The sequence below is a fragment of the Littorina saxatilis genome, linkage group LG12 (genome assembly GCF_037325665.1).
Source record: "Littorina saxatilis isolate snail1 linkage group LG12, US_GU_Lsax_2.0, whole genome shotgun sequence".
Taxonomy (NCBI): Eukaryota; Metazoa; Mollusca; class Gastropoda; order Littorinimorpha; family Littorinidae; genus Littorina; species Littorina saxatilis.
The window spans coordinates 29,731,246-29,744,176 of record NC_090256.1 but is presented as its reverse complement, the minus strand read 5'-3'; the positions used below and the strand labels follow the sequence as shown (position 1 = coordinate 29,744,176).

General features: G+C 41.1%; 1 protein-coding gene across 1 annotated transcript in view; it reads left to right on the top strand.

Annotated features, from left to right (window-relative positions):
* Positions 1–4,496: 4,496 nt before the first annotated feature.
* LOC138981713 (uncharacterized) overlaps positions 4,497–12,931 on the top strand; it is a 48,250-nt gene continuing 39,815 nt past the window's right edge. The window contains exon 1 of the mRNA XM_070354736.1: positions 4,497–4,868. Coding sequence (XP_070210837.1) covers positions 4,575–4,868 — 294 coding nt within the window. The 5' untranslated portion in view covers positions 4,497–4,574. The remainder of the gene's footprint in view (positions 4,869–12,931) is intronic.

Genomic DNA, 12,931 nt, shown 5'->3' with positions numbered 1-12,931 from the left:
TGTGTGTTCCACGGTGTGACTGTACATGGCGTATAACTGCCTCTTCATTTCGATAATCGTGAATCGGACAAAGTTTCATTGTAAGACCTAATAAAGAAGCTAGTGTTAGCAAACATCACACGTTCTGTTGATAAACATTGAACCCTTCACCTACTTTACCAACACATTCATATTTAGTAGCTTTTTGTTAGCGGCGTGTCATTCATTCTAGTTCACTTGATAGTTTTCACTTTTCTTAGGGCACTCTCCTTCCCGTGGAAACAGTTGGGCTTTCCATCTCAGGCCGGTCAGGCATTTAGGCTTCATAGTGTAAGACCATCCCTCCACTTGGTCATATCCAAAACTCAACAGCGGATGGATCAAAAGTACTGATCAGAAGCGTCGGAGTTGTCCCCGGGATAGCTGCACACGCTAGAGAAGTGAACAGAATATCTTATTCGGACAATAATGCTGAGTTACCAAACGTGCATTGATGCCAAGGCATGCAATACTGAGCGTCCTACTGAAAGTTGTGACTTGTGTGTTGACAGCACTGACGTGCGATAAACAACTGAAATGAGCTAATCGTGACTGGTCAACACAGGCATCAGGGCCGCATCTACCCAGAAAATACCCAAAATATCCCTTTCAGATGCTATAGATTACAAGAGTACCCGAGACTGGGACCCCCTAGCCCTCCCTCCTCCCCTGTCAAGCCCTTGTACAATTGTACCCGCCCTGTCTCATTTTGTAAGCCCCTCCTTCTAAAACGTCTAGTCCTGGACATTGTAATGAATTTATGCGTACGAGAGGTAATGGAAAAAGTGTTCACTGATTTAAATGTCAAAATCCTGCTTGGACATTTACACATTGACAGACTTCCATTTGAAACTTCGAGGTCGTCATCGTGGATTGACGCCCGACCAAAGCGCCAACTCGATTGAATTACAATTCCACTTGGTAAGTTACTTTTTGCACCGATTATACTCGTGTATTAATATTACTTCCGCGCTTCGCTAAAGTTGAATAAATACGCCTTTCAAGACTGAAATCTTTCCTCGTCGCATAGCTGTCACTTGATAGAACAGGTGGCACACGCTGTTAATGATGTGCACGCCCGAGTTGCGGACAACAATAGGAAAATTTTAGAATGTACGTGAGTGTAATCAAATGTTGGTGGGATAGCACTGGTTTAAAGCTCAAAGTGTGTGGGAAATGATGATCCACTGATAATGACTGGCACCAAAATCAATCCTGGATAATCACTCAGAATACCACTGCACATCATGGACATTTCACAGATGTTCAGATGAAGGTAAGTTTAGAAGGCATACCGTTTAGAATATGACCATCTTTGATTCGCTCGATCGTTTGAAAACATGGTTGGTTCACGTCGATAGTAAGTAGTTGGTTACCAAGTTACACGAAGGAGTCTAAGAACGGCCGTAGTTAGACTGATGCGCCTAATTCAGTCATGTTATCATTTGACGAGCATACTGGAAAAGAAGGTTACATGGCATGGAAAGCCATACTTTGGAGGAAGATGACCGAATGAGAGAGAGAGAGAGAGAGAGAGAGAGAGAGAGAGAGAGAGAGAGAGAGAGAGAGAGAGAGAGAGAGAGAGAGAGAGAGAGAGGGGGGGGAGAGAGAGAGAGAGAGAGAGAGAGAGAGGTGAGAGAGAGAGAGAGAAACTGAAACTGAAACTGAAACTGAACTTTATTACCAAAGGATAGAGGTTTTAGGCAAAGCCTAATCTTACAACCTGTCCCTTATACAAACACTTAATACAGACGCACATAATATAGATAGTAAAATTGACAAGGTTATTGTTACTTACAGACGAACATAATGTAAATAGTAATGAGAAAAGGGTTATGGTTTTGTATACACATTCAAAAATGGGAAAAACAGTATAGTGTGGAAATTGCAGCATAGTTGCAATAATGCATTGCATAATTATAACCATCCAAAACAACTAATAACAAAAGGGAGAAAACAAATGTGGGGAGGAATTGTCCCAATCATTCGCATGTATATCATTATCAATACATACACATAAAGAACAAATCAAAATACAAACATAACTTGACTAAATGTAAAAAGCACTAAAATATCAGACATGAAAAGTGTTCTAATTACCCATTAAGCGGGAATGAAACTGGCGCCTAAACGTTTTCACAGAAGAGGCATTTCGGAGGGGTAGGGGTATGGAATTCCATAGAGATGCTCCTGAGAAGGCTAAACTTGACTTATACAAGTCTAGACGAGGGATGGGGGGAATCAGGTTCTGGGACCCATATCTTTTTGTGGCGAGAGAGGGAGAGGGAGAGAGAGAGAGAGAGAGAGAGAGAGAGAGAGAGAGAGAGAGAGCAAGAGCAAGAGAGAGAGAGAGAGGTGGGGAATGGTGGGGATTCCCTAAGCTAAGGTGATACAAGAATGAAGATACATTAGAACAAATAAAATTTTCATTTTTTTAGAGTATGGCATCAGCATATATCAATCGCCGTATGGTGGGTCTTTTTTCTGATCTAATCGTCCTGACCAGAACAACTCTAATAGACGTGAATACAGAGAGTGACAGAGAGAGACGTAGAAGAGAGAGGGGGGGTGGGAGGGGTGAGAGCGAGACTGAGAGTGTGTGTGCCGGCGTCCCGCTGTGTGTGTGACGGTGTGTGTGTGTGTGCACGGTGTGTGTGTGTGTGTGTGTGTGTGTCAGTGTGAGCCGTGCGTGTGTGTGTGACGGTGTATGTGACGGTGTGCGTGTGTGTGTGTGCACGGTGTGTGTGCGTGTGTGCGCGGTGCGTGCGTGTGAGTGTGTGTCACTGGCTGTGTGTGTGTGTCCGACCGTGTGTGTCACTGTGTTTGTCAGTATGTCCAACTCAGTGTGTGTGTGCGTGTGTGTGTATGTGTGTGTGTGTGTGTGTGTGTGTGTGTCATGTGTGTGTGTGTGTCAGTGTTGTGTGTGTGTGTCATGTGTGTGTGTCAGTGTCATGTGTGTGTGTGTGTGTGTGTGTGACTGACGGTGTGTGTGTGTGTGTGTCATGTGTGTGTGTGTGTGTGTGGTGTATACTTTTGACAATTTTGTATTAACTTCCTAAGGGAGACAACCTTGCGACTGACTACTCCAGGTAGTCTCCCATCAACCGCAAATCTTAATGCGCGTTACAACACAGAATGACGAATGTCCTTCAACGCGCATCACTGACTCAGATAGCGCCGTGAAAATGAAATTCAACTCTTCAACGTGATAGCTCCTGTAGGTACATGCCCGGTGAACTGTTACTAGTATTTGTTTCTTATTTATCCTAAACTACTTTCCGAGTAATGGCTAAATTAAAAGAAAGCTACTGTACGCAATCAGTGCAGTGACAAAAGTGAATAGTCTCAAATAGGGAAAACTAGTTTCACTATAGTAGGCCTACCTGATATACTCAAGACTGAAATGTTGTTTCCTGGTAAAATCAGTGAAATTATTTATGGACGAAAAGCATGTCAGTTTCTTGCATGTGAAGAAAATTGGTGGTGAAATTTGATAGATTTCACCCCCAAAATGGATTTCTTCGAAAACGTGTACTGAGGGGTTACGTCCCTTGAAAAAGAAGGGAAACATCAGTTTTAGGGTGAATCAAAAATTTGGCCCCATGAAGGTACACATAGTCGCTCATCAGTACTATCGAAGTTTTTTTTGTTTTGTTCAGTGTGGATTTTATACTAGATCAACGAGGCCGAGAATCGAAATATGACCACGGCGAAAGATGAAATCGTCACTGACACCGGCCACAGTGGCAGCGTCCAGGCACCGGACTATCAAACTGACCCCTCAAGTTCATCGATTTTCGATGCTGGTTTGAAGGAATTTATGATTGGGCACACACACAAGCTATAATTACCTATAAATTAATGATAACTACTTGTATTGTAGTTATCATGTGATTGTGGCATACATTCTTTTTTTTACTGATGTATCCGCCGAGTCGCAATTTCAGTAAACAACAGTGATGTCCCAGATAGAGCGACTGATTTGGAATCACTGTTGAACTGGAATAGCGATGATAATGGTCATCTGGAACGTTAGCATGAAATTATTAATGATACATTGTATTCTTCTTTGCCATGGTACACCGCAAGGGCGGATCTGGGGGGGGGGGTTACACGGGTTACGTAACCCCCCCCCCCACCCCCCCACCCCCCCAAAAAAAGAGGTAATTTATTGGCTCAGGATGCACCAGATAGCTCTATTTTGCTTCTTTGGATAAAAAAAAATTTCCGGGGGGGCATGCCCCGGACCCCCCTAGAGGCTTAGACGCCTTCAGCGCCGTCAACTTGTATCTTCGCAGTCATTTTGTAACCCCCCCCCCTCCAAAGTGAATTGATCCGCCCTTGCACCGTTCCATGTTATGAGTGGGTGTAGTGGTGATCATGCGGTCTACGATACGGTCTATATTATATATCTGATGTATTCAAATTGCACGCGTCGCATACTGTCTCATTCCCATTCAGCCCAAGGATAAGTTATTTCAGGTCTGACGGGCAGCGTGGGGTTAGTTCGTGGGAGAAGTTTGTGTCATGTCTTTTCCCGTTTTTGTGACTGAGACATGAATGATTCTTGCATCGTTATATCTTCAGATTCAGATGATAATGGAGAATTACCCTCAGTCAGTTACAGCAGTGAAAAAGAGATTAGCGACGCCGACTTGTCCAAGTTACAAGATCAAGATGTCGGTGCGGGAAATCCCAGTATTACAAAGCCACTGAAAAGAGTTTCCTCGGTCGATAAAAATGAAACAACACATCTAAAGAAGAAAACAGCTGAATTGATTGAGATTTCTAGCGACGATGACGACAACGATGTCTTTACGAAGCAAATTGCCCCAGCACGAAGTATACAGGTAAATTTTCTTTGTTTTGGTTCATTGTAAAATCCATGCATCGACTTGAGCCTATACCAAAATCTCAGCGTTGTTATGGGAAGTAGATCATGGCGTTTGTAGGACTATGACTGGGCGTCAGCTTAACATCTTAATCATTGAGCAATAAAGCCGTCATTCGTTTGTGTCTCTCTCTCTCTCTCTCTCTCTCTCTCTCTCTCTCTCTCTCTCTGCCGGTTTGATTAAGTGGAAGAGAGCTAATAGTAATATATATAGTTGTCCTCCAAGTTTAATCCATTGGTGACAAGCGTTTGACTTTGAGTCTTTCACAAAACCTATTCGTTTTCACTACATTGATGGAAGTTTGTTTGACTTTTCATAGTTACGTACCTATAGCTGTTTGTTAAATTTAAGGATGAATGAACTTAATGTCTAACAGAGAATTGATTATATATAATCATGCAGTAAAAATGTGCTGGATTTGATTCAGGGTCACAATGTGTTTGCATACATGTATACATGTATGTATTTCACAATCAACTTTCGTTGACTGTTCCTTAACACTGTAATTGGTTGAATGAAAGTCTTTTGACTATCAATTTAGTATTGGTGTCAAAGTCAAATGTAAACCAATCACGATCACACAGAAAATGGTAATTAAGACAGAATACTGCTTGACTAAGTACAAGTTACAACTGAATTCATTTCTGCAGTTGGAGAGCTGCCTCAGCTCTGTTCATCCCTGGTCTTTTCTTGTTAAAAGTATGCACGCGCACACACACACACACACACTTACAACCACACCCACGGAGTAACATACAAGGACCAGGTAGTATGGATCAGTTAGACTATAGCTCCAGACTTACCTACTACTACTAGGATCCTTTTGAATTTACTTTTTCCCAAACAAGTCACCTAAATTTATCTTTTTTAGCAAAGAGGCAACCTTCAGTTGTGGACATGTACTGTGTTCTGAATGTACGACCTATACTGCTTCAGCATTTATCTATTTGGTCTAAATTTGTTATCAGTTTGCACTTGCAGTTTACATTTTTTATCGAGGTAAGAGTCTTATTGACTGGGGCAAGAGAAAATGGAATGAAAGAGTTTGCTAAGTGATGGGAAACTACATGTATGTATTTTTTTTCATGTCCACTCTTCTGCCTTTTTACTGGAAGGCCAGAGTGCGATAGTATTGACAGTACAAGAAGTCATTGATGCTAATTTTGCTATCGTTAACACTAAACCAGGAAACTATGTGGACGAAAGGGGGTGCTGCATTTAACTATTATCATTCTAAGAAAGACAGGAATCATAAATGAGATATTAGCATGCCTCTTGCCAGACACTTGAGTTTGGAATAAACTACTTCACAGGGGCGGGTAACACTGTTACTAACAGTATGTTGAGTAGCACATGTGGGTCAGAGGTCAGTCACAAGCAACAAATGTTTATACTTTCTTCTCCAATCTCTGTCAGTGCAAATGTAATAATATTTATATTATTCAATCCATTACACTTGTGGCAGCACATGCAGAAACACAAAAAGCGTCAAATAATTTCTAAGCAGACATGATGCATAAAAAATATATATATGAAAGCCACTCCCACCCACCCCCAGAGTCCCTTTTCCCCTGATGATCTCTATTTCACAAGATAGAGTTCTTAGAGGTGAAGATCAGATACTGTACATGTAACTTGACAACTGCAGCAAACTTCCCATGAAACTGTTTTGTTTTGTTGTTGGCTTTTCCTTGTCCTGTGAATGTTGTAACTGGCAAATTACAATAATTTGTGCTCTACAGTTCAGAATTCTATAAAAGAATACAAAGTCTCTTTTTAATGAATAGTGCCACGTTTAAAAGATAAGGCAATATGTAGAATGCCATGTGATGCATCTGTTCATAAATAATGAGCTATAATTCTTTCTTGTCACAATTGAACATTTGTTGAAAAAATGGGGTTACAAGATATAATTCTGCAGAGAGAGAGAGAGAGCCAAGAACACACACACGATTTGCTTCATAGTGTGCCATGGCCGCATAGTTTTATATGAACGTTAGCATATCGTAATAAAAAAAACTCAGCAGTAAAATCTGGAAGGTATTTTCCCATGAAGGAAATTGGGGATAGAGACACAGGATCAGTGGTGTGGGTTGTGAGTTGAGGGGCTGGCAGAAATTAATAAAAGGACTAAAAATCATTTACTTAACATAGATCTATTAAACTTAAAGTCTTCGCTGAAATTGAAAATGTATTCATCAATGAGTAAGTATATTAATTAAATGAAAATTTATCTTAGAAATTTTCGATTATATAATATAGATGTCAAGCGCCATTTGCCGATCAGCGCGATCTTAAGATGGCGCAGAACCATATGAAGATCCGCAGAAAGCGCGCCCATCTCGAGATGGGCCAAGCCGTATTGGACGGCAATCGATCGTCACATGGTTCTGCGCAATCTTAAGATAAGCAAAACAATGACTCGTCGGGTTTAAATAGAACCAACATATTTTGAAAATTGTCATCACAGACAAACTTTCGTCGGTTTGTTCAGTGACCACCATCTTGGAAATGACGTCAATTCTTCACTTCGTCATACATGACTCGGTCGCAAATAATAAGGTCTGCCCCGTATGTCCTTAAAGGCACTGAACCGAACCCTTTCATGACGTTATTGTATTTTTTTTCATGTGTTACATTAAATGCATTCCTCCGAAAGCGGCGTATGGCTGCCTAAATGGCGGGGTAAAAACGGTCATACACGTAAACCCCCACTCATGCAAAAAACACGAGTGTACATGGGAGTTGCAGCCCATGAACGCAGAAGAAGAAGAAATGCATTGATTGTTATAAGTTTGTCTCAATGAAGAAATGAAAAAATAACCCAATGTGAACTCTAAAATATCACTATATCGCTATTCTGTTCATGCAAAATAAGTCACCTGCAGTTGAGCTTTCGTCTTTGTCTGGACCCTTTTAGTAATAAGTATGTGTGTTTCCAAGTGATCGGCAGATGGCGCAATTCTTGCTTGGTCAGCTCTATTCATTTTCGGAAATAATCCAGGGCATGTCCAAAAAATTAGCTCTCTCAACGCTTGAAATTAAAACACAAATTTCTTTATTTCGGTACGCTGGCTTTGTTGTAGAATGTTCATATGTTCATAATCAATATTTTATTTTCCTCACTGAGTTATGTCCCTTGTTTAGCAGTCATATTGTTTAAGAGGATTTCACTGTGCATGAAGTGACGTTTTTGGTCACTTTTTTATATTCGGGTTCAGTACAATCCAATTTTTTTTTGTAATTTCAGTAATCATCATATCACATGAGACTGACATTGATGTATACTGTGATATAAGTCGGCAGTTGTTGAAACTCTTTGTAGCCAAAATATTAAAGAATGCAACTCACCCCCCTAAATGGCCTCGTCCGTGACATTTTGGATACAAAAATTCATGTACTGATTGCATTTCGTTTTATACAGAAATTTTACTTGAGATTATCTTCAAGCTTTTCGAAAGGCACTATTTGTCGCTTTTATTTAATTTGCCAGACATACAGTTGCTGACTTAATTGTGTCACGGACGAGGCACTTTTTGATGTGTTATAGCGGTATTTGCCTTCCTTTTGTCTCCCTGTCTTTGCGCGTGCTTCATCAGAAATCAGTCAGCTGATTAATTTAGACCTATTCTTAGACTGAGACATGTCATGTTGCAGTGAAATACACAAGTAAAATGCTTTCGGGGCAGCCAATAACGGTGGTCCAGGCGACAGGTAAAACTGTAACATTCGGGAAAGCAACCAAACCAATGATGTACGTCGGGTACATTCACCAGCTAAAACATTATGTGTCCATTCAACCTGCAAGACGCCGAAACAGTCGTTGCCGTTGAAAGCCCTCGAACCGAGTACCATTGAAGCCTGCAAAACAATACTCACCTGCGATTACTTGACGCATCTACCGACTACAGTGTATAGCTGTCGCTCACAGTGGCAGTGCCAATTACGCTGTTTTTAGGGGGGAGGGGGAAGAAGTGAGCCGTGTCGCTGATTGGTTACCGATTCGGTAAAGGTGGTAAAGACAAGTCTGACACTAGTCAATAATTGGAAGCAATCTTAACGGAAACTGGCTTATTTATTGGGCATTTAGTGTGTTCCGTCGAAGCTTCGTGCTCATTTGTTACCTCATGTCTATTATGACTTTGTTGCCGCTTTCTCTGTCCCTCAGTGTCAATATTTTGACATGCCAATGAATGTGCTGTTTTGGAGGGGGGAGAGGGGGGTGACGAAGTTAGCTACGCTGTCGCCCTGTCGCTGATTTGTAACAGATTCGGCAACGGTGGAAAAGACAAGTTAGTTTGACTTTACATTGTAATTGGAAACAATCTTTACTTTGCCTTTTCAGAAACTGACTTTTATTTGGCATTTTAACCATTTACTGTGGAAGCTGCATGCTCAGTTGTTATCTCATGTTGGAGGGAAATTAACAATCCTGAAGTTAAATAAAAGCAACTTGCCGAAATTCTGTTAAATAAACAGCATCGTTTGTCTTTTAACCTTTGACAAGTGTTTTGTTTTATTTATATGAGAGAAAAAACCCGTTGGTGCAACAAGTATTGTCCATATTTAGACAAACAGACACATGCTCAAACGCATGCAATCAAAACATATTTCATTCGAGCTCATAATTTTGATGCATTTCTTAATATACACTCTGTCACAATACCAATTTTCAACTTGATTGGATTAAAACTTTGGATGGATAACTCTCCAACACAAATCTGAAAAAAAATCAAGGTTCGAACATAGATCTGACCTTGACCTTTCATTTACAACCTTGAAACTTTGCACGACAGATTATATTACCCATATGTACCTATCCACCAAGTTTTGTTTTCAAATATTCATGGGCTCTTGAGGATCCTTCTTTATGCTTACTAAAGCTAACGGACAGACGTAACCCGGGCGGACGAACGAGCGAATGTAAACACTGACCCAAATTAATGATAGTCTCACATTGTGGGTGACTACTGAAAACGATATGTTGCTATAATAAAATTTGTTGATCTCCTGAAGACGTCACTACTATAGTGCATTTCGTACGTGCCTCGTCCGTGACGCGTACTGGCCTCGTCCGTGACAAATGTTCAAGCGTTTCTCCGAAATGTGATTTATTTTTTAACTTTTTGAATTATCTTTACCGAAAGAGCAATGCTTGCCATTAATGTTTCATCGCTATGAACGAAAACAGCGAACACAATTCGCAGAAATATCAACTTACTTCTTTGTGATTGAAAAATAGGACAGAATTTTGGCCTCGTCCGTGACGCACATCAAACATCGAAGAACTCGCCCACAAATTAAATATTTCTCTATTTCATACTTCACAGAGAACAACAGTCACAAGTTGCATAATCCTCGATCATTGTCAACTTAATATAGTTGTTTTGTTGATTTCCACGTGCCTTTATGTTCGTCCGAATGCCTCGTCGAGATGGGCGCGCTTTCTGTGGATCGTCATATGCCGATATGGTCGCGCTGATCGGCAAATGGCGCTTGAGAGAGAGAGACAGAGAGAGAGACTGGCTGACTATTAGGGTTTAACGTCCTCTTAGACCAACTGGTCTATATTGGGACAGGTATTGGTAATACGTTGAAGATATGGTGTAATACTTTGATTCGATCAAGCCCGCTGTGGCTGTCTTCTTCGACACACCAGCATTGGGTTTGTCTCGTCAAAGTATCGAAATACGATCATGATAATTGGAGACGAGAGATGATGCATGCGTGTCTTCGTGTTTTCCAAGCCCTGAGACTTTCGCTGTAAACGTGGGATCTTTTTCGAGCGCATGTGTGCACACGGGGGTGTTCGGACACCGAAGAGAGTCTGCAGAAAGTTGACTCCGAGAAATAAATCTCTCGCCGAACGTGGGGATCGAACCCACGCTGATAGCGACCAACTGGCTACAAAGCCAGCGCGCCAACTGAGCTACGTCCCCGCCCAGAGAGAGAGAGAGAGAGAGAAAGAGAGAGAAGTTGTCTGCTACTGAGTAAAATAATTAAGAATAACAACACACACACTCACACATATTTGTTTTTTAATTGGTGGGGGGGGGGGGGGGGGTGCGACTAATGTTAGGTTTCCTTCGCAAACGCTGTGACACACACACACACACATTTCAGCGAACTAAGAAAACACAACAAATACATCTCTACTTTTTGCAAAAGAATTCGAGCTAGGCGAGTCGCACGAAGCAAAAAAGGACGGACGACATTCCAATCCAGTCTTCAGAATAAACATTCACGGTTGCCCCTATTACTTGTTGATAACTCCGAGAGGCGTGGACGAGATTGATGCCACATGGCCCCTCACCGCGGAGGGGTTTGACCACCATGTTTTCAGAGGGCTGGATTCGGTTTGTCGGGCGCTTGCGACGTAGCAGGCACCTGTATCCTGATACCCAGTCTGTGTACTGTGTACTACAGACTGTTACACGTCCGGTGCTTCCCGCTGCCTGTGTAAGATAGTTTGCTCCACCGGGTCGCACTGACAAGTACAATCCACGAGCTCGCCTCTGAAGAAAGGTGCTTATCTCGTGAAGTCGACTGCCAGGATTACTATGCGGAAAAAGAAAGATCATCGACATTGTGATGCAAACGCGAAGTTGCTTCTGTGAGGATGGTATGTTGCGGACTTGATATACTATCAGCTTTTTGTTTTGGTCAGTGACTGAGTGATCATCGATGTGTATGTCGGCCATCGACCGCAGAGAGAAGCGAGGGAGAGAAGGCGAGTGTGTGCTTGCTTGTAGCTTGAATGAGTGCATTCTGAACAGTCATCGCTCAACGGCTATCGCCAGTTAACTCTCTGACCGGACGCTACAGTCCTACGCGAATCTATCAAAACAAAAATACAGAGTTATCTCCCATATGTTTTTCGCGAGCACTGATCTAAATTTGAGATCAGTGTTCGCGAGACGAAAATGATTGCAGATTGGCCGACTTCGACAGTGATCTCCATTCTGTTCTTCACAGTTATGATAAAGACATCATTCTAAGGTCAAGACAAGTCGAAACTTTGGGACTGCTGCCGGAAGGAGACCGTAATATATATGGTTTCATCACTGTCAACTGGTTACAGAAAAAATCGTCTGCTCCAGTGAGCGCCGAAACCAAACGGTTGATTATCACGTGACACTTTTGCCATATTTAGAGTTGTTTGCACAGTAAATACAGCCGCGAAAAATAGCTCGCTTGAAACTGTCTTACAATTCCTTTGTAATTTAAAAATTACAAAACACCATGAAAAATCATTATCGACGATCGCGAATCTGCTTATTTATTTATTTATTTATTTTATTTTATGCAATTTATATCGCGCACATATCTCAACCAATCAATAATACATTACAACAAGTCGCGTAAGGCGAAATTACTACATTTAGTCAAGCTGTGGAACTCACAGAATGAAACTGAACGCACTGCATTTTTTCTCAATGACCTTAGTCCGCCGCTTGTGCATAACGGAGTGAGACTGACGAGCCTGTTCAGCGCGGTAGTGGTTTCGCTGTGCTGCATAGCACGCTTTTCTGTACCTCTCTTCGTTTTAACTTTCTGAGCGTGTTTTTAATCCAAACATATCATATCTATATGTTTTTGGAATCAGGAACCGACAAGGAATAAGATGAAATTGTTTTTAAATCGATTTCGGAAATTTAATTTTGATCATAATTTTTATATTTTTAATTTTCAGAGCTTGTTTTTAATCCTAATATAACATATTTATATGTTTTTTGAATCAGGAAATGATGTAGAATAAGGTGAACATAAATTTGGATCGTTTTATATAAAAAAAATTATTACAATTTTCAGATTTTTAATGACCAAAGTCAATAATTAATTTTTAAGCCACCAAGCTGAATGCAATACCGAAGTCCGGCCTTCGTCGAAGATTGCTTTCAAAAATTCCAATCAATTTGATTGAAAAATGAGGGTGTGACAGTGCCGCTTCAACTTTTACAAAAATTAAGCCGGATATGACGTCATCAAAAGTATTTATCAAAAAAACTAAGAAAACGTCC